A 23907-nucleotide genomic window follows, 5' to 3' on the forward strand; every position below is an offset into this window, starting at 1 on the left:
ACACATACACACACACACACACTCACACACACGCACACACACACGCACTCAAATGGCTGCGCGCACACCACATGCACTCATGTGCACCATCGTCACTAACACCCCCTCCTGCTCTTTCTATCCCATATGCACAGCAATCTTCCCACCTCACACGCACACCGCCCGCCATCCATTCCACAATATTCAAGGCTCGTCCACACGGTCCACACCCTCCCCCCCCCACACACACAATCCCTCCCCCCCCCCCCCCCATGTGCACATAGCAAAACCGCCCACTCTGCTCCCCCCCCCCCCTCCCTTCCCTGCCTGACAACACTGCTGCCATCCCATAATATTCTCGCACGTGCACGCGCTGCACACACACACAGATATTCATACGCAGCAGTGCGCCTGGCTCTTTGTTGGCATAGATGCCTGGGCGGCAATGTAGTGAGTGCGCTCAGACGGAGTGGTCATGTCTCTGCCCGAGAGGACTCCTTGGTCTGCACACCGAGGTTAGGGGAGAGCCAGGTCCCTGGTGCAGAGCACAAAGGTTCTGGGGTGAATGAGCAAAAACGATTCCGACAATCATGATCGAGAGGCACAATTTCCCTCCCCATCTCCGTTACGTTCCCCTTGTGGAGGAATCTGTAGCGCAGTAGATTATGTAGTCAGCGGATTCTGGCAACCATTTTAAAATTAGGTCAACCTTCCATCCCATGCATGATAAGCATCAGCCGACCGAGCCCATGGAGAAGCTGAGATTTGCCTTAGTCATTTAACAGATGCTTTTATCCCAAAAAACACGGCCCTGGAGCATCTACGCTTCTCGATGCCCAGGGTTAAAATAGAGTTATGGGGATCGGACCCAGTACCTTTCAGCCTGGAGTCAAACCCCCCAGCCAGGACACTGTCCTTGCTGCCCCCATTTACATCTGTGAGTGTCTGTGAAACGCTGTTAAAAAAAGGTTTATATCAGCCGCTGCTGAAGGCCAGTAAGTAATCTTTACATGGAGGGCAAACTCCTCGCTGACGCTTTAATAAGCATCCTCTTTAAGTCCTGCAACCGGGGATACAGTCAATTGGCGCGGGGGCCATCGCGACATGATGTAGTGGCTACAAATGGGGGGCAAGATGAAGATAAAATAAAAGGGGGAGTTATTTACGAGAGAAGGGGTGAAGGGATGACGGGATTAACGTAACGGAGGCGCCGGACATGACAGCGGGCCGCTGGTCGCCATGGCGTTGCCGCGGGAGACAGCAGGAAGACGTCACTTGAGGAAACAGGGGACACAAAGGGATGAATACGAACATGGAGGAGAAGTAAAATAAAAAAAATAAAAAAAGACAGGAGGCCTAAAGTCAACCTGTCTTTACAGATACTGAACTAAGAGGGGCCATCACGCAACGTGGGGAGGGGGTTGGAGGAAGAGGAGAGGGGGGAGAGAGACAGAGGCTGTGTGCGTGTACGCGAGGGTGGGGGGTGGCTATGGGGTGGTCATGGTGAGCGGGGTGTCAGAGGGTTCAGGTAGCCTGGTCATCCACAGGCCTGATCCTCGACGCCACAGGTGCCGGCCATTGTTTTGGTTCCAGCCCCACACAGTTCATTTGAATAAGACATGAGCCTTTAGGAGCAATGCATGCAGTGTGACCAATGTATTCACACTCACTGTATGCAAACCTATGCAAACACAGATTAAGAGCACTGCTACAATTGCTGTTATAGTTCAAATACTTAAAAATAAAAAGACATAAGAAGAGACATTGAGATTGAGAAATGCAATTCTCTTTTTCATTATTAAATAGCAGTGTTTTTTTTACCCTCAAAAGCCTGTCTACGTCATGAAGCGGTCTACTCCGTCCTGGTGAGAGATGTGTTCAGGCCAGGCGTCTCTTCTCCTGCGTCCGTCCACGCTCTCCTCAAGCCCCTTCTATCCCCCCTATCTTGTGATTTATTTGCCTCAGTTCCAATATTTGTCAGCGGAGTGTTTTCTCCCCGCTGGTCTAAATGTCATCCCTTCTTCTAAGACAATAAGGGGAAGGGGGAGGAAGGGGAGAAAGAGAGGGCAAGTTTGGAGGGAGAACGGGAAGGAGGTGGAGGGGGACCTCGTAAAATGAGCAACAAAGTTTGGGAAAATTAAACATTAGGTAAGCCTCTTTTTTCATATTCATCCATAGGTATCTGCTGTGTCACTTCACCTGGCGGGGCTCTGTAGGGTGTCTGCATATGGATCGATAGAATAACTATATTGAAATGAAATGATTTAACTATTGCACTGCTTGCTGGGTAATACATTTATTGTGAGTATGGTCCCTAGTTGTGCCACTACACACCTTCTACTAGAAGACCCACTTAAACACATACAAATAAACACATAGATGCATACAAATAACTAAATACACACTGAAAGCATATCTCTTTGTGTCACATTAACATCATACACACGTCATATACACGCTCGCATACACTCACACATATACACATGCACACACACACACTCACACAAACACACACAAAGAAGCACACAAACTCAGAGGAAATGACGACCATAATGGCATTGCCAATTTTTCGCTCCGGTCTCAGGTCATGTCTTGTGCTCGTCATACATACACAAAGGATGACGGCCATTTCTCATTGTCAATGTTAATACACTGTAATATGGTGTAACCATCCACCTTCCCAATGCCAGCTCCCCTCCCACCACCCTTACGCTTCACCTCATTCTCTCTCTCTCTCTCTCTCTCTCTCTCTCTCTCTCTCTCTCTCTCTCTCTCTCTCTCTCTCTCTCTCTCTCTCTCTCTCTCTCTCTCTCTCTCTCTCTCTCTCTCTCTCTCTCTCTCTCTCTCTCTCTCTCTCTCTCTCTCTCTCTCTTTCTCCCACCCTTGCACTTAACGTGCAAGGGTTTATAACCAATCACTCTCTTCTTGCAACTCTCACTCCTTCTTTCTGTTTGAGCCGGACAAGACAAAAAACTTTTTTTGGAGAGGGCAAATGTTCAAAGGTCCATTTGGAACAAAACATAATGCTTTTTCTGCAGCGTTTGGACTGATTTGAAGCTGCATTGCTTGTTGACGGTTTACTAGTTTATTAATATTGATTAGATGAAAGAAACTTGATCATGGATATGCAGGTAATCTTTATTTTACATTTCTAAACATCTGCTGGGGATTCAATGCACTTCTTTGAGCATGCTTCCGATATAAAGTGAAAATTCGGATTACATTTTCTATTCATCTACATCAAAAGAGGACAACTGGTTACAAGTCAAGAACTGGTAAGAAATATAATTTACTTAATCTTGTAAAGAAATCTTAGGGAAAATCTTGTAATGGATCCGAGCTTCAATATCTTGCGGAAAGTTGTGCAGATAATTTTTGATTATACTTTTAAGAAATGCAGAAAAATCGGTACACATTTCAAATAGAGAATAGAACATATAAATTGCTTAAATTTTTTTAATCTTTCCAACCAATCCGATCAACAGATACGTTAAAATTGTTATAACCGTTTGAATCAGTTCAATAAGCCAATCACAATCTAAAACGTAGTGTAATTGTCATAACAGTCATAGCCATAAACATTCTGGGAGCAGTAACCACTTTTCAAGGCCAAATTGCTCATCCCTCCCTCCCTCCTCCCTGAACCTCATGAACAGATATGCGGGGATTATCCCCGGGTTCTGGACCACAAGCGTAGACCAGCTGTGGGACCTGTGGGCCGGAGAGATTGGCGGAGCACAGGGCAGGCTCACCACCGGCCATCCAAGGACCAATCGCTTGACACACAGAGACGGACAGATAGACAGTCTGATGCCAACTGTCTCTGCTGTCAATCTCACGACACCACTCCTCCTGTTGTTGCTATGGGCAATCCACCCCTCCATGGCAACCAACTGGCTGTAAGTCTGGCGCGCGAAAAAGGCAGCAAGAGAAAGGCGAGAGTTTTGTTTGTCATGCTATAACTTTTAAAAGATGGTGACGTGTCTCTAAATCTCTTTCTGTCGCTCCCCTTTCTCCCTTTGTGTCTCTCCACTCCGTGACCTTTTCTCTTTCCCTCCCTCCGCCTTCACTGTGCCTCCTCTGTCCCCTTTGTCCGTCAGTCCGTCCTTCGTTTCCTTTCTCCCTAGAAACATCTCCCCATTGTTACCTCCGCCACCTTCTTTTTTCCCTCCCTTTCTCTCCCTGATTTCTGCACGCCTTCGCTGTACTCCTCTCCAGCCTTGTTACTCTTCTCCTCCTTTATTGCCTCTCTCTTTCAAACCCGGCGTCCTCCGGCGTCCTCCATCGCCCCCCCGCCCACCCCCCCCCCCCTGTAATGAAGCATGCCCTGTTCCCAACCTGTTCCCAACCTGTTCCCAACCTGATTCTCCCCCAGCTCCCTGGCGAGGCTGCCCCGCTCCAGGCCCGTGTCAGGTGACGCCCCCTGCGCGCGGCTCCGAGGGCTGTCCTCGGGGCAGGTGGGGGTGTGTAGGGCGAGGGGGGAGGTCATGGAGTCCGTGCGCAAGGCGGCCGAGATGGTGATCGAGGAGGTACGGAAACCCTGAGGCCGTTGGCAATGTCGTCATCGGGAAAAGCGTCGGGAATGCATCCGATAAACCGCTGTATGTCGCTTTGACTATCACCACTTTAGTGCCAGCACCAGTTCAGGAACCGGCGCTGGAACTGCTCCACCACGCCCCGCGGGATCAACGTGTTTGGGAAGGTCCTGCACCAAGGTGAGAGGGCTATTCATGAGAATGACCACTGATCGGTTTCCTGCAGGGGGCGTATCGTAATGCCAAAGCAGAGCATCTTTTCTTCTCTTACGTTTGGTCACGTCTCATGCTCTTCTGAACCAGGGACACGCGAGGCGGCCTTCGTGCACGCCCTGTCCTCGGCGGCGGTGGCGATGGCGGTGACGCGGGCCTGCAGCCGGGGGGAGCTGGAGAGGTGTGGCTGTGACCGGAAGGTCAGGGGGGTCAGCCCGGAGGGTGAGCTCATAAACACACAGCCGTCCCCATGAACACAGATCTGATGAGATGCGGGCTTCACAATAAAAGCTGTAGATTGGCCCAAGTTGAACAATAATGTGTTGTATCAGATTTATCACCTCTCTTTGCGCGCTCTCACTCTCTCTGAAGTACCGCCAAACACAATGACACATTCCTTGGGAAAACTAACCTGGCAGCACAATCCTTTTCCGATTCTATCTCCCTGTTTCCGCTGTACAGGGTTTCAGTGGTCGGGCTGCAGTGACAACCTGTCCTACGGGGTGGCCTTCTCCCAGACGTTTGTGGATGAACAGGAGAGAGCTAAGGGCTTATCAGCAGGTCGACCCCTCATGAATATCCACAACAACGAGGCCGGTCGGAAGGTCGGTTGGTGGCAGCAGCAGCCTGACTCATCTGTTTCTCATTGAGTTTATTTACAACAAGCAGGACATTGCTTTTTTTGTTTATTTTTTCGAATCCACGCATCTCTCTCTCTCTCTCTCCCAGGCTATTCTGCACAATATGCAGGTGGAGTGTAAGTGCCACGGCGTCTCGGGCTCCTGTGAGTTGAGAACCTGCTGGAAGGTCATGCCCCCATTCAGGCGTGTCGGCGCGGTGCTCAAGGAACGCTTCGACGGCGCCACAGAGGTATCCCAGCATGCTCTAGTATTTCAGAGAATTGAACTGAATACAGATTCCTTGCATTTTCTTCATGGGCTTTGAGGCTTTCAGAGTGAAGCGAGACGGGGAAGTTGGTCGAAGAAGAAAGAGAAGGGCACGTAGCATATGATCACAGGTCAAAATCGAACCAGGGTTTATTGCCTACAGGGTCTGCGTGTTGAGTCACTGAGCTTCCCCCAAGATTCCCCCAGAGATTCCTGATCAGACACCATAAGGTCGGATGTAATGAATTTTTCCCGACTATTGACCCATCTCTCCATCCAACGGTCTTCCTTGCAGGTGCGTCTGACTCGTATAGGATCAAGGACTGCTCTCTTACCCCGAGACCCCCAGGTGAAGCCACCAGCCGCCAGGGACCTGGTGTACCTGGCCCCTTCCCCGGATTTCTGTCATCTTGACCCTGACAACGGTATCCCCGGCACGGCTGGGAGACGCTGCAACGGTGAGAGCTGCCATTCTGAAACCCCACAGCCATGAGATACTGGGATTATAACAGGGACAAGCAATTAGATTTAGTCATTTTGCAGAGGCTTCGACCTAAAGCCACGAAACAAGTGAGAACGATCAAAGCATAATGTAAAATCAAATCTGGAGTAGCGACACAGAAGTTTCGATAAAAAAACAACAAGTGCAGATTAGCAACAGAGAAACAAAGATGCACATCAATCCAAAAATACAGGTCTCTATTCACTCCTTGATATTATTACAGTGAAGTAAACATGTTGTTACCCCGGTCACAGGGACGTCCCGGCTCGCCCCGGACGGCTGTGAGCTGGTGTGCTGTGGGCCTGGGTACCGAGCGGGCCGGGCTGAGGTGGTACAGCGCTGCTCCTGCAAGTTCTCTTGGTGCTGCTCAGTCCGCTGCCAGCAGTGCAAGAACACAGTGACTATCCACACCTGCAGAGTCTGATAGGGCTTAGCATGCACGCACACAAACATACACAGACACACTACACAAAAGACAGATTCTTTTGAGCACACATTTACTATTTAACACGGCTGTTTTAGGCAAGGTGATTACGGGAATTATTAACGTAATCTTCTTCACTTTATCCTGTATTAGTGGCCAATTTTAACACACACTTTTAGGGCCAAAGCAAGTAGGATAACCATGGGCCAAGCCATTGAAGGAAAATATACACCCACAAGAATCAGACAAGAGCAGACCAGAAGAGATGCACAGGCATGGGCACATATCCAGACACAGTGTACCTCATAGAACTGACTAGAACTGTTTTGTTTCTTTGAAATTAACCAAAACTAATGATATTACAGCACTTACTGCTTGTCTGCGCAGCTGTCTATGATTTGAACCCCCTGTAATAGGGTAGAATGTCTTTGTACATTTAATGTATTTATATCTCTTTGTGTCTCCATCTTGGCTTATTTATTTGAATATCTGCCATTCAGTCCTTGCTCTTTTCTTTCCATTCATTCATGCAAAAAGTAACTTTCTTATCAGTGTGTCTTGTTTTCCATCGCACACTAATGTGGTCACAGTTGTGAAAATGAGTTTCTAGGGTAATTAAAATGATACTGTAGTTCATCCAATCGTTTTTTTTCTTGTCTCTATAACGTTAAATGACGGACCTAATTTTTCTAGTGGAAAGGTTAAGCCCTTTTTAATATATAGATATATATAAATAAATAATTTTACATTTTGCTATTATTTAAACTGTATTTTTAATATACAAGGCCCATTCCAGATACAAAGACCATAAAGATGCACCTTTCAGTCAAATCATTTTATTACAAACATTCTTTGATTGCAAACACCCAAAAGGTTTCTAAGAAAATTATTTGAAGTTCTATAAAGATGAGGATCTGGTCAAAATAGAACAGTATATCTTGTTATATTATCAATCACAAAATATTGATACACTAGCAGAAGTTCCAAATAAAATAAAATGACTCCTTAAAAAAGAAAGAATAAAACGACATAGAATTAATATAACATACAGAAAAATAAAAAATATAATTGATTTCGAATCAAGTCACCAGCAAAAAGGCAGATTGGCGACAATGCACTTGGTCTTCCCAAAATTCCCTTGGAGGATGAAAGAAACAGCTAGCCTGGTTTGGAGTGACGATACATCTCTTGTACATTTCTTAGTACAATCAATCAAAAGTGGCAGGAAAAAAAAGAAGCTACAGCATTAGTCCACAGTAAGTTGCTCGTTGGATCTAAATAAGCACTGCATACTAAGCAACTTATCCGTAACTTAATTGTAAGTAGAAAGAAAAAAAAAAAAATCGGCTTAATAGTAGGCAGAAAAACACAGGGAAAATAGGACACAAACAGCAGGCAATAGGCTGGCTGCAACTGTATACAAATATTTCCTAAAAAAGAGGGGCAAAGGAGTCAGGCGGGGGGGCCAGCCCCACCCAGGTATCGATAGGAGTAACACTGCTATTACTAGAAGCAGGAAGACAAGCGGAGGATTGGAGCGCGGTGATCCCTCGGCGGTGACCGTGTGAGGACAACACAGGCTCCCTCCCGCGCGGCCTCTTTCAATACATAATATGAAGGCACAATCTGTGTACATTGATCGCAGCTTAGGTCATCCCTGCTCTCTTGTTCTGTCCCTTTCTCCCCTCCCTCCCCACAAGCCGTTGATCCGTATCTCTCGTTTTTCGTATTCACCTGGGTTCTCCCTCCATCCCCAGTGTGTGGCTGCTCTTCTAGAGCAGCATGCAGCGCTTCTTGGGCTTGGTCTCTGGTGGCTCCAGGGCGGCCAGGATGGCCTCGTCAAACACATTCTTCAGTCCTCGCTTCACGAGTGAGGAAGAGAGAGATAGAGAGAGAGAGAGAGAGAGAGAGAGAGAGAGAGAGAGAGGGTCAAAGTGCTGCAACTCGTGAAAGGGTTAGATCAAGATTTTTGCCTTTTCGCCTTTTGTTGAGACAAGAGCAGTGAGATCTCTTTTTGGACGATTGGTTCAGTCATCCCCCGGTTCATGATTCCCAGGAGGCATAGCATTAGCTCCACAACTCAATTTAAAGGTGCCGTGTGTAGGATTAAATGGCTTCTAGCGGTGAGGTAGCAGATTGCAACAAACTGAATACACTGCAACCCTGTAATTAAATATGTTAAAAAGACAACTTTCAAAACAAAGAATACAGCTTATTTTACAAGCAGTTACTGTTTCTTTCCTGTAGTCAAGAGTGTTCCATAGCAATCGTGTTCATATTATCATGGCATCCCGCACCACAGAGAAGGAAACGGTTATTCTAAACAAAACTGCTTGTAAAATAAGCAGATATTCAGGTTTTTGGAATTCGCCTTTTTAACGTAGTGTATTACACATACACACGTAGATCGACTCATGTTATCTGGAAGGTGTATCAAGTTGAGTTGTGGAGCTAATGCTACGACACTTGGGAATTGTTATGATACCGTCTATGTTACTGGGGGGGGGGGGGGGGGGGGGGGGTCTAACTGAATTAGTACTAAGGAGCCTCACCTGTGTGAGAGCAGAGCACTCCACGTATTTGACGGCGCGGAGGTCGCGGGCCAGCTTGTCTCCGCTCTCGGGGGACAGGGGGCGCTGCTTGTTCTTGGCCAGCTTCTCCACGGTGTTGCTGTCGTCCCGCAGATCCACCTGGGTGCCCACCAGGAGGAACGGGGTGCGGGGACAATGATGGGAGATCTCAGGGACCCACTGCAGGCACAAACAGAAGACACACATTTTAGAGGAAAATAAACTGGTTTTAGTTGTGATGATCATTTGAGCAGAAGATGAGCATTATTTATTTGCCGTTGATACTAACTGTTCAAAAAGAAACTTACAGTGACTACAAACCCAGGTCATAGACCAAGGATATCTTTTCAGGTAGTTTGCAGACTTTGGGAATCCAACCCAGTACCATTTGGCTGAGAGTCAAACACCCTAGCCACTACAGTATCCAGCCCCCATGATACAAGGTAAAAGATGCTCAATGACATAAGAAATTCCAACCTTCTCGCGGACGTTCTCAAAGGATGAAGGGGACACGACGGAGAAACAGACGAGAAACACGTCCGTCTGGGGGTAGCTGAGGGGTCGCAATCTGTCATAATCCTCTTGACCTGTGAGCGCCAATCAGAAAGAAGAGAGGAGAAGAAGAGGAGGTAGACAGTTAATATAATCCAATGGATGGGTTTAGAAAAGGAAACAAGACAAAGGTTATTAACGGAAAGAATTTACATGATCAGTTTATTGAATTTCATTGATTTAGACAAGAGATTGGGGAAATAGAAGGTTTAGAATGACGTTACCTGCTGTGTCAAAAAGCCCAAGTGTATAGGGCTCACCCCCGATCATAACAGTCACTGCATAGTTGTCAAAGACCTTTAGAAACCAAGAAAAAATGCGTTGTTAAAAATATGAGGTGATTTTCCAACTTTTATCATATAACTATTACAATCGATTACCTACAGAGTTTTTTTTAAATATATATGTATATTAACATTTCTTACCGTGGGTACATATTCTGAAGGAAACTTGTTTGTTGTGTAGGAAATCAGTAGACATGTTTTTCCTACAGCACCGTCACCTACCACAACACATTTTATAGTCTGCATCTATGGGTGAAAGAAAGAACGATTGAGAATCTCGACTGGAAAGATAACTGACAAGAGCACCAAGGCATACAGAGGAAAAACCTAAACCACATTATTCCTAAATTCAGACCCTTTACAACAGTGACATGCGTGACCAGATGTTAAACAACTCCCATGTCTTACAATAATAAGCCTCAAATATTAATAATAAAAGGTTAGGGAGGTCTATCACAACTGCACATGTTTTTTATTTGACTAATAAAATGTTTAGGGAGTTAACTTGATAGCAGATCTTCAGTAGGTGTTTTCCTACACGCGCGGAAACATTAACGAGAGTAAAGAAAGAAGGCTTCCGCATACATCAGCTGCATGCCAAGGATGGACCGGGGAGAGGAACTGCATAGGCCTAGCCTGAGTCACAACACTTTTAGACAGGAATTTGGTTGACTTGTACGCTTCATCAACAATTTAATTCATATTATACTTTATGGGCATTCGATCATAATAGCCAAGTTCCGAATCAGACGCCATTAGATGCATAAAATAAGTACAGCTATAATATAAATAACGCTAGAGAAAAATGAATCTCCACATAAATCTCGAAGCTGTAGTTCCAGCCAGATTTACCATCCAGGTCTTAATTAATACATTGTCCTGTGTTTCGAACGTATTTCCACGAGTCACAACTTATATTATTCAATAGAAAACGAGCCATTTAGTGTTCAACCATCCTGAATAAACGAAACCTAATGACAGCTTAATTGACAGGGGAGTTCTCCTAACACTGGGCTAGCTCGATGGCTAACTCGATGGATTGTTGGAGAATATAAAGAGGAACCAACAAGAAATAGTTCGCTGTCGCTAAAGGGTCAACGACATGTAAGTGCTGACGTTAAATCTAGTATTTAATATGTACATCTAACAACATTTGAACAACGCTGACTTCTTTAAAAACTATACTTACGTTTTTTTCGGGGCAGGTTAGGCGTTGGTTACATCCGGGTTTACAGTACGAATAACATTTTTGCGCAACCGCAAACGGGACGCTCGAGCGGCTGCGCGCGGACCTCTGGAGGGGCGGCACTGACCCCTAGTGGACCAATCAGGTAGAGCTCTGGGCTTGATCTGAAAAAAAAAAGCGTTTAAATATATAGAATCACAGGGAGTCCTAAATAAAGCCAGGTACTCATCCATGTATAGACGTGTATAATTACCTTTGAATCTATAAAAAATATGTTTTATATTGGTTGTGCATTTTATGCATATCAACCAGGGACGCATAAAGTGTAGGCGGGGCTTGGCCACCAAGTCTCATCTCATGACAGGTTGTCTCTGTAGCGGCGGCAGTCAAATACTGCACTCAGCGCGGAATTTCTTCTTTAGCTTACAAACTTCAAACAAAAAACCTAACTATTGGCCTTTCAAATATTTCCATTTATTTGATGGGTTTGTCGGCTTAAGATAAGGAGAAAAGAAAACAAAATACACCAATAGTCACAGTGCTATCCTTTTTGGCGTTAAGGGCTGGACATTTAGAGCTTCCTTGTTGACAAGCTTGTATACAGAAGAGAAACTAAAGGCAATACAAGTCGCTATGTATGTCATTATGTGCTTTGTGGCAATGTCCAAGATATAGAATAATGACTTGGTTGAAGATGTTTGTGTGCTACGGACCAAATGATAGAGCCAGAGGCAAGACACAATACATAATTATACAATATATGGACTATTAAGCAATCACATAATAACGGCTAACTGCCTCTGCATTGCTGATAATTGTATCTCAACCTATCAAGGGAATGTGTAACGAATGAGGTAACATTCTCAAGTCCAAACTTATATAGTATGCTACTATTATTTAATTAGATATAATCTATATTGTATGAATTGCATAATAATAAGTATCATAATTATTTATAAAGCACCTCTCAAAAGAGTATATTAGTATATTATCCTTACTGTTTTTTAAATGGTCAGTGGTTTTCTCATATGGTCTAACATAGCCCCATTGCATTGTATATTATTGTTACATTAATATGATTAAATGCTATTTTTAGCATTCAGCTCTGCAATATGAATATGATTAAAACAATGTTCTTTAAAGAAAACAGTAGTGGATTCTTGAGGACATGACTTCCAAACTTAAATCGGCCAACACAATGGTGTTGCTCCGCTTAAAGAATATCAAATTCTGCAATATAAAAACAATGTCTCACTTAAAGAAACATAATTCTGATTGAGAAGCATGATGATTTCTTTATAAAGATGATGACATGGGGGAACCGGGAGGCCTATACGTTTGCATACGGACTGCCTGGTCCAAATTACATGGAGTTCTCTATTAATGAAAATATAAGTCTTATCTGATTGTATTTATCGTGATAAACTCACCAATGTGGCACTTCTAGGATCTGCAGACAGGCCTCTGGTTTCACAAAATTCTACCTTTTCATTTCTGAGCAACTTTCTCTCAAAAAGTGTAAAGAATAAAATCTGTTCAGAACATGGATGGTTGTCAATCCTAGATTTTTGTGAAACCAAAGGCTTGCCGATACAAAGAGGATGACACAAGCTGTCCGCAGAGGAGCAATATTAAAAGGTGTATCGATGCTGGACAGGAGTAACATTTAATTTAAATTTCCAGCAGTCTTATCATAAAAAGGTCTCAATGTATCAATGATTAATGAGGAAGACTAGTCAAGACCAATTCTGATTTCTCCTCATTTTGCTTTATTTACAATTTCCTGAAATCGGGAATTGTCTTTTCACTTTGGCGAAGTCACTATTTTAGACCAAAAGGCTTATACACAGATTGACTAGCTGAGCATACTAAATATTCTTATGTTCAGGATACTATTTTCAAAAGACAGAGGAAGAGGCTGTTGATATCAGGTTATAAGAAAAATGTTAAATGATTTTGTACCTTTACATTTATTTGATGAATTTATATATAACGAAATTAATTGTGTCAGAAATGCTTTTGCTTTGAAAGAACCGTCCGGAAGTCCAAACTCGTAATATTTGTGCTGACTTGCTGATGTTTTTGCTTCCTTTGTCAGAAAGACTTCCGTTTATATTTTTGGTGCAGGTAGCTTGAAAATACAATTACCATTCAGAGTACTGAAAAGACACCGTACCGCCTGACCCGTTGTGAGGATATCGTCCAGTGCCACAGTACAGGGGATCTGTTCGCTGCTCTGCTGGGGGCTTTGAATCCAAAAGACCACTGTTGTCTTGTTGACCGACCATTTATATAGCTAGCTGGCTAATACTAGCTAGCTGAATTACCTAACATGTTTCGATTCTTGAATGACGTTGATGACAGTCCTTTCATGATGTGAGTTATGCTCGTATTATAATGTGATATTATCAAGTGTTTGCCGATTTTAGTGAAACACGCAGAACCAATGCAATGTGCGTTTATAACACGCTTACTTGTGCATGCTATACTGGAGCAGAAACCTATCGAATGATAGACTTGCAAGCATGTAGGGGGCCACTATATATCCTTCAGAGCTCAGGATGAAGCTCAGAGCGTTTTTACAATAGATGCATAGCCCTGCAAGTATAGCTTTGTATCAAATGCATATATTTGGTTTGTTTGTCGCAAATGCCTTTAAACTCATCTCTATTTGTCAACAGCTGTGTGTCCATACTTAACACAATACACAGGGACATTGATGTTGGTCCTTTTTTAAGTGCGATCTTTTCTCTTGCAGGGATCCATTTGCAGCTCATCGACAGCAGATGGGGGGTCTATTTGGATCATTTGGGTTTGAACCTTTCCCTCTTGCCCCACAGATTCAGCCTCCACGTGCACCTCATCTCCAGGTGTGTTTGTGTTTGTTTTTCAAGGCAACCATTTGTAATTGTGAACTGTTTCAAGTGTAAATTTGGTTTATATTCTTTTTTTTTTCTATTAGGCTGGAGCCTTGGCTCCTTTTGGCATGATGGGAATGGTGAGTAATTTTTATCATATTGGAATGTCAACATTTCATTATTATCCAATGTCCACACCACTACAAATGTATTTTCTGAGGTGGAAAAAGTTAACCTTGATAGGCAGCTGGATTTGCAAGATTAGGAACCTGCGAGAATCAATCTTGCCAGTCTTCAAGGGACGCTGCAAAGTGAAAACCACCAGTGGTTTGGACCAATCAGCATCCTATGAGGAACTATGTGATCTACATGATACGGGATAGAAAGCGATAGACAGACAGATGTTCATCCAGTCACCTGTCAAGTGCCTGATACTGTTCAAACTGTTTGCAAAGACGATGGTTCTGTGTAACAAACCATCAGTGTAACAAACCATCCATTGATTGTGGACAGTATTGGCGGTTTGACTGAGAGGAGCCTTTTAACATCTAATGAATTACCTCTATTGCAGGGTGGCGGGTTCATGGATATGTTTGGCATGATGGGTGGAATGATGGGGAATATGGTGAGTTTCATTTGATCAAACATTGGTATCGTAAATCTAGTGCATTGCTAATGCAGCATACCACAAAATGGGTCTGACCCCGCTGTCAGGCGGATTGATTGAATCATATCTCTTCAACTCCATGAACGTGCTCTCCTTGTCTAACAGGAGAGAATGTCGGGTTCCCCCAACTGTCAGACGTACTCCTCGTCGACGGTGATTTCCTACTCCTCCTTAGACTCCGGCGCTCCCAAAGTCTTCCAACAGACAAGCGAGATGAGAACGGCACCTGGAGGGGTGAGTACGCGCTGCCTCACTCCTGCCTGCTTTTTTAATGCTTTTCCTACACACAGGGCCATGGCAAAGTAATCAGGGCCAGCTGTCACTAAGTCCAGGACCAATCCAGTTTATTATTTTCATAGCAGTTAATCACGTCTGGGGACCCAGGGGGCTTCACAGACCAATGTGTGAAGTTGGAAGGACAGTTTGATGATGCCTTTGGGAACCAGTGTTCGGACAGGCTAGAGGGAAAGACCCCCACCCGTTTGGGCGTTTTCAGGTTATGTAGGAAAGTAGCCATGGCAATTACAAAAAAACATAAATACTACACATTTTCTCTGTTTGCTTCTAAAATTCTTCTTCTTCGATGGCCTTTAAACATGCCTGTTCATTTACGACATGTCAAATAAAATAAATCCAGGTCATAATTTGAGTGATCATAAATTGCACTTCTTGCACTCATTAGGCAACCCTTAAGGACTGTCTCGTTATGCATTTAGGGATGGGCGATGTTTTGATTGTACTCATTAATTTGCATTTATACTTTCCTACGGTGTGTTGCAAAAAACGTGTAAACGTTCTAGACTCCACAGATTGGTTTTGCCTCAAAATGAAAGTTAACCTGCAGTTTGAGCAGTGTTGGAACTTGGTGTTCCAACACTGAACCAGCTGAAACTGCAGGTTAAAAATGTTTTTCGCAGAGTTGTGTGAAGCAGTGTGCGTATTATGACACAACTTTGTGATACTTTTTCAGTAACATTGTTGTGTCTGAGCTTTATAATGAGTGAAGTTGTATATGAATGCACCACACACCATGTCGTTATACTGAGCAGCTTAGCCCTCACTAGGACGCAGACAATCAAAATATATCTCTGCTCTAATGGAGCTCTACACATCCACACACAACGTAGCCTTATAAGCCTAATGGCACATCGATACTCAAAGGTCAGGTGGTGCAGCGGATTCCGCAAACTGCTGTGGTATTATAGATACGTTTTTCTAATGGTTGCGATGTGTGATCTGGGTGGATTTGTTTAGAGAACTGACTGTTTAACAGATGTCCTATTTTGAACTGATCTAAAATGAATCAGCTGTTGTGATTATCGTACAGCCAACTCCTCTCCTCTGTCCCTAAGCTTTGTGGAACGTTATTGAGATGAGTAGAGGGTTAGGTAGAGGAAATATGCTGATCAAGGCGGCTCATTGACATACCCTGGCAGGATTGTTGTAGCTGTCAGTTAGTTTGCATGGTATTTGGATATGTCGTAGCTACGTAATTCGTCCGTAGGATTTATTTCCTTTATTACGTTCCTCTTTGCCCTCTCCGTTTTGAATACTTGGAGAGCACCGTTCATAGTCACAGAGCCCTCCCAATGACAAAGGCTAGTCTATGGTAGCAGGTCAAACGCAGGTTGGCTGTGGATGATGGTAGACGTGCCGTGCCACGCAGTAATATCTGAGTCAGGACCCCAGTCAGTTATTCTCGGTTCAGTGATAAGTTCTATGATTTCATGCTGGAACGGTGTGTGTGTGTGCCCAGATCCGTGAGACGCGCCAGGCCATGCGTGACAGCGAGAGTGGCGTGGAGCGCCTGGCCATCGGCCACCACATCCGAGATCGCGGGCACGTAATGGAGCGCTCACGGAACCGCCGCACGGGCGACCACGAGGAGCGTCAGGACTACATCAACCTGGAGGAGAGTGAGTGCACGGAGATTAGACGTTTTATACTGAGAAATCACGGGCTTTGGTCATTTATTCAAAATGTGGGTCCAGTGGCTGGGACCACCAAGTTGAAAGGTACAGTGTGTTTTATCCCAAATGACCGCCGTCTACCTGTAGGCAAAGAACGATGACAAAGATGACGACCCCAGGTTGGTCATGATGACCAGATCACAACATTTGAATCTTAGTCTTGAATGAATGTGGTTGGTCACACAAAGAGATGGTTAACAAAAAGTCACTGAATCCCGTGTCCCTCTCTCCTCCCCTCCATCGCCAGATGAGGCGGCGGCGTTCGACGAGGAGTGGAGGCGGGAGGCGGGGAGGTACCCGCCCCCAGGCGCCCGGGGGCTGGACTACTGCCGCGACCGGCGAGCGGGCGGTCAGCAGCTGGCCCTAGCTGCGCCCCCATCCTCCGAGTCCCCGCCAATCCACCGCCACGAGTCCCCCAGGCACCCCCCTCCGCCACCCCACAACCGCCCGCGCTACGACTGGTGAGAGGTAGGTAGACCACCGTGTGTGCGCGTGGACCACCGTGTGTGTGCGTGGACCACATTGATAAGCTGCGGCATACCCGGTGCTGCTATCGATATCGCAGAAGTTAGGGAAATATATTTTTTATTCATTAAGGTTAGTTAAACGCTGCAATAGTTGTACGGATGGTTGTATAGCTCTCATTAAGATGTATTTTGGCTATTTCCAAGTCACCCCCGACATAACAAAAAGCAAAAGGGTGAATTCCCTGTTTCCTCTTTTAAGTGACAAGACTTCAAAAGGCAAAGCTCCAAAAACCCGAGTAGCCTTAGTGCTGTGTTGAGGAACTCAGTGGCCTCCTCTGGGTAACGGAGGGCGTTAATGTCAAGACGGCCGAACATCAGACGAGATACTGAGCGCCGCCTAGAAGAAAGAACACACAAGTCGGAAGATTCGCTGTTAGGTTTGTTCTGTGTTCAATAGACTGGGCGGTAGTGGATATAGGTTTTGTGCGGTAGTGGATAAAGGTTTTGTGCGGTAGTGGATAAAGGTTTTGGGAGGTAGTGGATAAAGGTTTTGGGAGGTAGTGGATAAAGGTTTTGGGAGGTAGTGGATAAAGGTTTTGGGAGGTAGTGGATATTAGGGGTGTGCACGGGTACACGTGTACACATGTAACCGGTTAGTAAATCATAACTGTTAGGAAAAATAAGTAAACGAAAACCGTAATAAAATAATCACAGCGCCATTGTTTCAATGGGAATCACGGTCCATACTTTCAACATAAAGTTTACATATTTATAATTCAAAATTTGTCCCAGCCTTTGTACCACAGATACTCTGGGGCATATAACCGCTTTTTCTGATTACAGTTGAATTCATTTTTCACAATTTACCAGCTTTCATTTGAAGATTAATCACGCGCCGTTCGTTTCAATGGGAATTTCGACGGTCTATACTTTCAACATAAAGTGTACATATTTATAATTTGAAATTCGTCCAAGCCTTTATACCACAGATATTATAGGGTCTATAGCATATAACTGCGCTTTCTGATGACAGTTTAATGTAACAGTAGGCTAACGACATCCTAATTAACACTGCAACTGCAAATTAACCACACGGAGATAACCATGGCAACCGGTCAAACAAATGTTCTTTTTGCGATCATTCTGCTCGCGCATCCGCCGTGTTGATAAACAAATAATCCCCCTATAGCGCGACTGCGGTCCACTTTAAAAATAAAATAAAAAAAACGGTTAACCGTGTACACGAAAAAAAGAAGGTTGTGTAACCGTTTACAATTCTTTGTAACCGTTCACACCCCTAGTGGATATAGGTTTTGGGAGGTAGTGGATATAGGTTTTGGCGGTAGTGGATATAGGTTTTGGCGGTAGTGGATATAGGTTTTGGCGGTAGTGGATATAGGTTTTGGCGGTAGTGGATATAGGTTTTGGGAGGTAGTTGATATAGGTTTGGGCGGTAGTGGATATGTTTTTGGCGGTAGAGGATAAAGAATTTGCGGTAGTGGATATAGATTTTGGCGGTAGGGGATAAAGGTTTTTATCCGGTAGTGTATATAGTTTTTGGCGGTAGTGGATAAAGGTTTTGGGAGGTAGTGGATATAGGTTTTGGGCGATAGTGGATATAGATTTTTGGCGTTAGTGGATAAGGTTCTGGGAAGTAGTGGATAAAGGTTTTGGGAGGTAGTGGATATAGGTTTTGGGCGGTAGTGGATATAGGTTTTTGGCGTTAGTGGATAAAGGTTTTGGGAGGTAGTGGTTAAAGGTTTTGGCGGTAGTGGATATAGGTTTTTGGCCGGTAGTGGATAGGGGTGGGTCAGAATCAGGGGTGTGCACGGGTACACGTGTACACTAGGGTTGCCGCGGTGTGGACATTTTCACACCGAGTAATACGCTCGTGTTAACACCGGTATTACCGGTATAAGCGGTATTAACTTTGAAACTATAGGTCAACCACCATCTTCGCCGTCAACCCTCCTCTCACACTCGGTGACAGCGGCTGGCAGCGTGCCAATTCTCGGCGTCTTATAACATTCTATATATAAGTTATATATTGATACATTCTTCTATATATATATATTCAGCTTTCAATACCATAGTCCCCCTCCGCCTGATCGACAAGATGAGGTCGCTGGGGATCAACACCCAAATGTGCAACTGGGTGCTCAGCTTCCTTACTGACCGCCCCCAGGTGGTGAGAGTGGAGGGTGGTGTAACCTCTGGGCCGCTGACCCTCAACATCGGTTCCCCCCAGGGCTGTGTTCTGAGCCCGCTGCTGTACAACATCTACACTTATGACTGCACAGCCTCCGGAAGTTCAACCTCCATCATTAAATTTGCAGACGACACTGTGGTGCTGGGTCTTATCTCTGATAACAACGAGCAGCCCTACCAGAACCAAGTGGCAGACCTGGCACTGGGGTGTCAGTCCAACAATTTGGCCCTAAATATAAAAAAGACAAAGGAAATGGTGGTGGACTTCCGGCGGAAGCAGGACAGCGGGTTCACCCCCCTCATCATCAACGGGGAGCCTGTGGAGAGGGTTCCTAGTTTTAAGTACCTGGGTGTGCACATCACTGAAGACCTAACCTGGACCCTCCACACACAACATGTGACAAAGTCATCTAGGCAGCGACTGTACTTCCTCCGGAGGCTGAGGAAATTCAAGGTCTCCCCTTCCATCCTGAAGACCTTCTACTCCTCAGCCGTGGAGAGCGTCCTCACAGGATGCATCTCCGTCTGGTACGGAAGCTGTACCGCTCAAGACCAGGCCAACCTACAGTGGGTGGTGCGCTCAGCTGAGCGGACTATCAGAGCGTCCCTACCCAACGTGAAGGACATCTACCACAAGAGGGTGGAGTCGAGGGCAAAAAACATCAGGAGGGATGACACACACCCCAATGCCAGCCTCTTCACCCTGCTGCCGTCGGGTAGACGCCTACGAAGCCTTAACTCAAGGACTGAGAGACTTATGAGAAGTTTTTATCCACAGGCAGTGAGACACTTGAATTCAAATTTTTAATTCAACACCTTATTTTTAAATTTGATTTTATTTACATTTTTTATTTTATCTATGTAAATTAACTAATTTATTTTATTTTATATTTTTATTTATTTTTGCACAGTGTGGAGCATTGACCCTTTAACATTTCACTTCAATTTATTTTATGTGACAAATAAAAACACTTGAACTTGAACTTGATAATAGTATAATATAATTTTATATATCATAATATCACGGCCAAAAGCTCTGTGCGCTCACGTAGGGATTGGGCTTCTCGGGTTTGTTTACCGGCGTTGCTATGGTTACCGGTCTTGTAAGAAAGCGCGTAAATTCTCGGCGTGCCAATTCTCCCGCACAGAGTAGAACTGTGGCCTATTCTACACATTAAAATGTTCTTAATTATAATTATATCATTCATTTTTACTGAATTTGTTTTTTATTACAAAAAAAAACAAAAAAATAAAACGGTTTTGCCGGTGTGCAACACCGAGTAATCGGTGTTGGCCTCAACACCGGTAATACCGTATACCGCGGCAACCCTAGTGTACACGTGTAACCGGTTAGTAAATCATAACTGTTAAGGAAAAAACAGTAAACGAAAACCGTAAAAATAAAATAAAATCACTGCGCTATTCGTTTCAATGGGAATCACGACTGTCTATACTTTCAACATAAAGTGTACATGTCCCAGCCTTTATCCCACAGATACTCTGGGGTCTATAGCATATAACCGCGTTGTCTGATTACAGTTGAATTCATTGTTCACAATTTACCAGCTTTCGTTTTGAGGATTAATCACTGCGCTGTTCGTTTCAAATGGGAATCGTGACGGTCTATAATTTCAACATAAAGTGTACGTATTTATAATTTGAAATTCTTCCCAGCCTTTATACCACAGATACTATAGGGTCTATAGCATATAACTGCGCTTTCTGATGACAGTTTAATGCATTTTTCACAATTTACCAGCTCTCATTTTGAAGGCTGAACGGACAATTAGACTGGAACTACTTGGAAGGTAGTTGTTTTTTTGCGTTTAAGATATTAAGTGCTTTCTTGCCGATGATCCAAGGCTGCCTTTGTGAATGTCGGCACATCGAATAATCGATTATTCTTTCATACCATTCACTGATTATTCGACCATGAACATTTTTAGTTATTCACATCTCTAGTAGTGGATATAGGTTTTGGCGGTAGTGGATAAAGGTTTTGGCAGTAGTGGATAAAGGTTTTGGGAGGTAGTGGATAGAGGTTTTGGGAGGTAGTGGATATAGGTTTTGGGAGGTAGTGGATATAGGTTTTGGGAGGTAGTGGATATAGGTTTTGGCGGTAGTGGATGAGGGTTTTGGGAGGTAGTGGATATAGGTTTTGGGAGATAGTGGATAAAGGTTTGGGTTTTTTCTTGATCACCGATCGCCACAAAAGGATTAAGGCCGACATGATGATCTAGTGTCAGAAGGTCTTAAGATGATGCTTGAGATCAGCTGCATGCGTGGCCCGTCCGTGTTGTTCTATGCAACAATCTTTTCTTTTTGCTAATACATTTATTATGTATATTGATTTCTGAAGCAATAAGAGAGTGGTTTAGAGTTGTAAGATACTGATCCCACCCAGCATGCTGCAGTGAAGAAGACTGTCTGCTTTGATAAAAGACACCGATCCAAACCCAGCCTCAAACCGACCCAGTAACATAACTGGACTTTGTTTTATGGATATTTTGCAGAGCCTACAATATATAATGTATCCCCCAATTATATTGAATGTCTTTCAAATGGATTGTTGACCATTATTTGTTCATCATCATGGTGTATAAATGTTCCATCCACCTGAAAAAAACTTAAACTAACGGGGGAGGGGGGGGGGGGGTGTTGATAGTATGGATCAGACCCTGAGTTTGTGTTTTCCTGCTTTCTCTTCTCAGGGTTTAAGACATGAGAAGAGGAGTGATGATGATGAAGAGGAGGAGGAAGACGACAAAAGAGAGAGAGAGCGAGAGAGAGATGAAAGCTTTTGCCCGACGCTGTGAAACAGGATGAAGAAGGAACCTCGTGGTCATAAGAGTTGGACCATTATAGATGTTTGTTATGACTGGACTGTCTATATATAAATTATACATATAACACGCACACACGCAAACACACACACACACCAATATCCAGTAATTTGTAGTTAGACTTCTCCGCTGTTACTGTCAAACACAAGAGACACACCTTCTCCTTCCAATGCACACATGCATAGAACAACACACACACACGCACGCATACACACACACTTTGTATATAGAGACACATTCTCAAAACTTGACATGCGTTTGTGCCCCACAGCACTATAAAGTATACGGTGCTACACCACAGTACATGCATCCTCTGTACAGTCCATTTTATGTTTGTGAAGACACTTGTGTGTCTGTGGATAGAATTGTATACTGTTGACTTAATTAAACTGATTAGAAAATCATTAAACATTGTTAGATAATTGCAAAAACTGATCGTGTTGTCTCTGGCTTAATTTAACCTTTTCACAGAGGTGTCCTTGTGGAACAAACGCAGTGACTCTCAATCACTAACTGGTGGGTATGTTACTTTTATGTAGGGACTGGTATTGGTCTAATCTTCACTAGTTTAGTCTACTACCCATGCGCTTGTGTATTAAGGTAGCAGACCCATAATTTGTGATCCGTGTCACACCTCCTTTGGTGACACCTCTTTGAAAGGGCCTTTACACTTTAGGAGTTCCTCTTAAAGTGTTGATATGCTATACAAATGTCAAATATTGGATTGTTTTTTTTTTACTTTATTTGAAGAAATGATATTTGTAATTATGTTTTCGTACACCTCAACTCCAGCTAACCACTCATTCAATTCTGTTGAAAATCAAAAAAAAAAAAAATGGTATTGTGTGTGTGTGCGTGCATCCCATTGAACCGAAAGGTCTGATCTAGCACTGGCTCAGCACATTATAACTGCTTCTGTCATCCCATTCAACAGTGATGCTCTACAGCGCAGCCCCGTCTCCTCTACCTCCGTCAATGCTCACACCATACCTGTCCAATCACCTGCTCGCTCATGTGACCTGACCACCCCCCCTCTCCCCCACACCTTAGTCTGTCTTGTGTGACTATATAGTCGTGCAGTTGTGCGGTCTGTGTCCCTTACATTGTTAAAGGGCCAGATGTGTAGGCTTTGGTCAAAGAGATCAGGCCTGTGTTCCAAGAAGTTCCTCCATCCTCATCATTTTCGTTGCTGTAGGACAGTATTTGAGGATTTAGGAAGTGAGGCTGAGGAAAACAGGAGTGGAATGTGTTTAGATGTGTTATTTTGGTTGCCAAACGAGTCTCTATTTGATGATCAGTAGTTTGGTTTGAGAAACTACTGATCAGTGTTTTGGAGAGATTCATGATATGTATATGTACTACTATATGTCTGTGATACACCTGTACATATCCATCGTTGCTAGGATAACTGCTAATAGCCATTGCATCATTAGCTCAATGAGTGTCCAACCCAACTCTTTAAAATTAACCAGATATTTAATGTGTTCATGTCCTGCATCGCTCCGATCATTGCAGTCGTGACCTACTAAATTAAATGGAAAAGATTCTGTGCCATTTTTAGTCCATCCCCAGCTCCCCCTCAGCCATTTTATTTCTCAACATCTTGCTGGTACCTCGCCAAAGCGCATTACACGCACCCTTAGGTCTCTCTCTCTCCCCCTGGCTCTCCTCTCTTACCCCCGGCTTCTCCCTCATGCCCCACCCCCTTTCCCTTGCCTCCTCCAATGACTCACACTCCCCCCCTCCCCCCATATATCACACG

At 44.2% G+C, this 23907-nt stretch overlaps 3 protein-coding genes across 3 annotated transcripts; 2 read left to right on the forward strand and 1 right to left on the reverse strand.

The window, feature by feature from the left end:
* Positions 1-2832: 2832 nt before the first annotated feature.
* Positions 2833-7198, forward strand: wnt4b (wingless-type MMTV integration site family, member 4b). The gene is made up of 9 exons (XM_030370548.1): positions 2833-3254; positions 3636-3878; positions 4355-4508; positions 4610-4694; positions 4818-4949; positions 5190-5332; positions 5457-5597; positions 5910-6072; positions 6371-7198. The coding sequence occupies exons 2-9, from the start codon at positions 3790-3792 to the stop codon at positions 6538-6540; spliced, it is 1077 nt and encodes a 358-aa protein (XP_030226408.1). The 5' UTR covers positions 2833-3254; positions 3636-3789; the 3' UTR covers positions 6541-7198.
* Positions 7199-7356: 158 nt separating this feature from the next.
* Positions 7357-11247, reverse strand: cdc42l (cell division cycle 42, like). Its single transcript, XM_030370567.1, has 6 exons — positions 11136-11247; positions 10088-10192; positions 9887-9959; positions 9588-9697; positions 9093-9290; positions 7357-8402 (listed from the first exon to the last, which is right to left on the reverse strand). Exons 2-6 carry the CDS (start codon positions 10190-10192, stop codon positions 8313-8315), a joined length of 576 nt encoding a protein of 191 aa, XP_030226427.1. The 5' UTR covers positions 11136-11247; the 3' UTR covers positions 7357-8312.
* Positions 11248-13199: 1952 nt separating this feature from the next.
* Positions 13200-22580, forward strand: mlf2 (myeloid leukemia factor 2). Its single transcript, XM_030370559.1, has 8 exons — positions 13200-13508; positions 13891-14002; positions 14095-14130; positions 14562-14615; positions 14763-14891; positions 16414-16573; positions 16875-17095; positions 22014-22580. Exons 1-7 carry the CDS (start codon positions 13465-13467, stop codon positions 17090-17092), a joined length of 753 nt encoding a protein of 250 aa, XP_030226419.1. The 5' UTR covers positions 13200-13464; the 3' UTR covers positions 17093-17095; positions 22014-22580.
* Positions 22581-23907: the final 1327 nt, after the last annotated feature.

The sequence above is a fragment of the Gadus morhua genome, chromosome 11 (assembly GCF_902167405.1).
Source record: "Gadus morhua chromosome 11, gadMor3.0, whole genome shotgun sequence".
Classification (NCBI taxonomy): Eukaryota; Metazoa; Chordata; class Actinopteri; order Gadiformes; family Gadidae; genus Gadus; species Gadus morhua.

Excerpts from the sequence above, each read along its gene's own strand:
- wnt4b (XM_030370548.1), top strand. The coding sequence starts at position 3,790 with ATGCCAACTGTCTCTGCTGTCAATCTCACGACACCACTCCTCCTGTTG. Across the intron at positions 5,598-5,909 it reads GCTTCGACGGCGCCACAGAG|GTGCGTCTGACTCGTATAGG; the intron begins GTATCCCAGCAT and ends TCTTCCTTGCAG. Across the intron at positions 6,073-6,370 it reads GGCTGGGAGACGCTGCAACG|GGACGTCCCGGCTCGCCCCG; the intron begins GTGAGAGCTGCC and ends CCCCGGTCACAG.
- cdc42l (XM_030370567.1), bottom strand. The coding sequence starts at position 10,192 with ATGCAGACTATAAAATGTGTTGTGGTAGGTGACGGTGCTGTAGGAAAA. Across the intron at positions 9,960-10,087 it reads CTTCAGAATATGTACCCACG|GTCTTTGACAACTATGCAGT; the intron begins GTAAGAAATGTT and ends TGGTTTCTAAAG. Across the intron at positions 9,291-9,587 it reads TTGAGAACGTCCGCGAGAAG|TGGGTCCCTGAGATCTCCCA; the intron begins GTTGGAATTTCT and ends TTGTGCCTGCAG.
- mlf2 (XM_030370559.1), top strand. The coding sequence starts at position 13,465 with ATGTTTCGATTCTTGAATGACGTTGATGACAGTCCTTTCATGAT. Across the intron at positions 14,131-14,561 it reads CTTTTGGCATGATGGGAATG|GGTGGCGGGTTCATGGATAT; the intron begins GTGAGTAATTTT and ends CCTCTATTGCAG. Across the intron at positions 16,574-16,874 it reads CTACATCAACCTGGAGGAGA|ATGAGGCGGCGGCGTTCGAC; the intron begins GTGAGTGCACGG and ends CTCCATCGCCAG.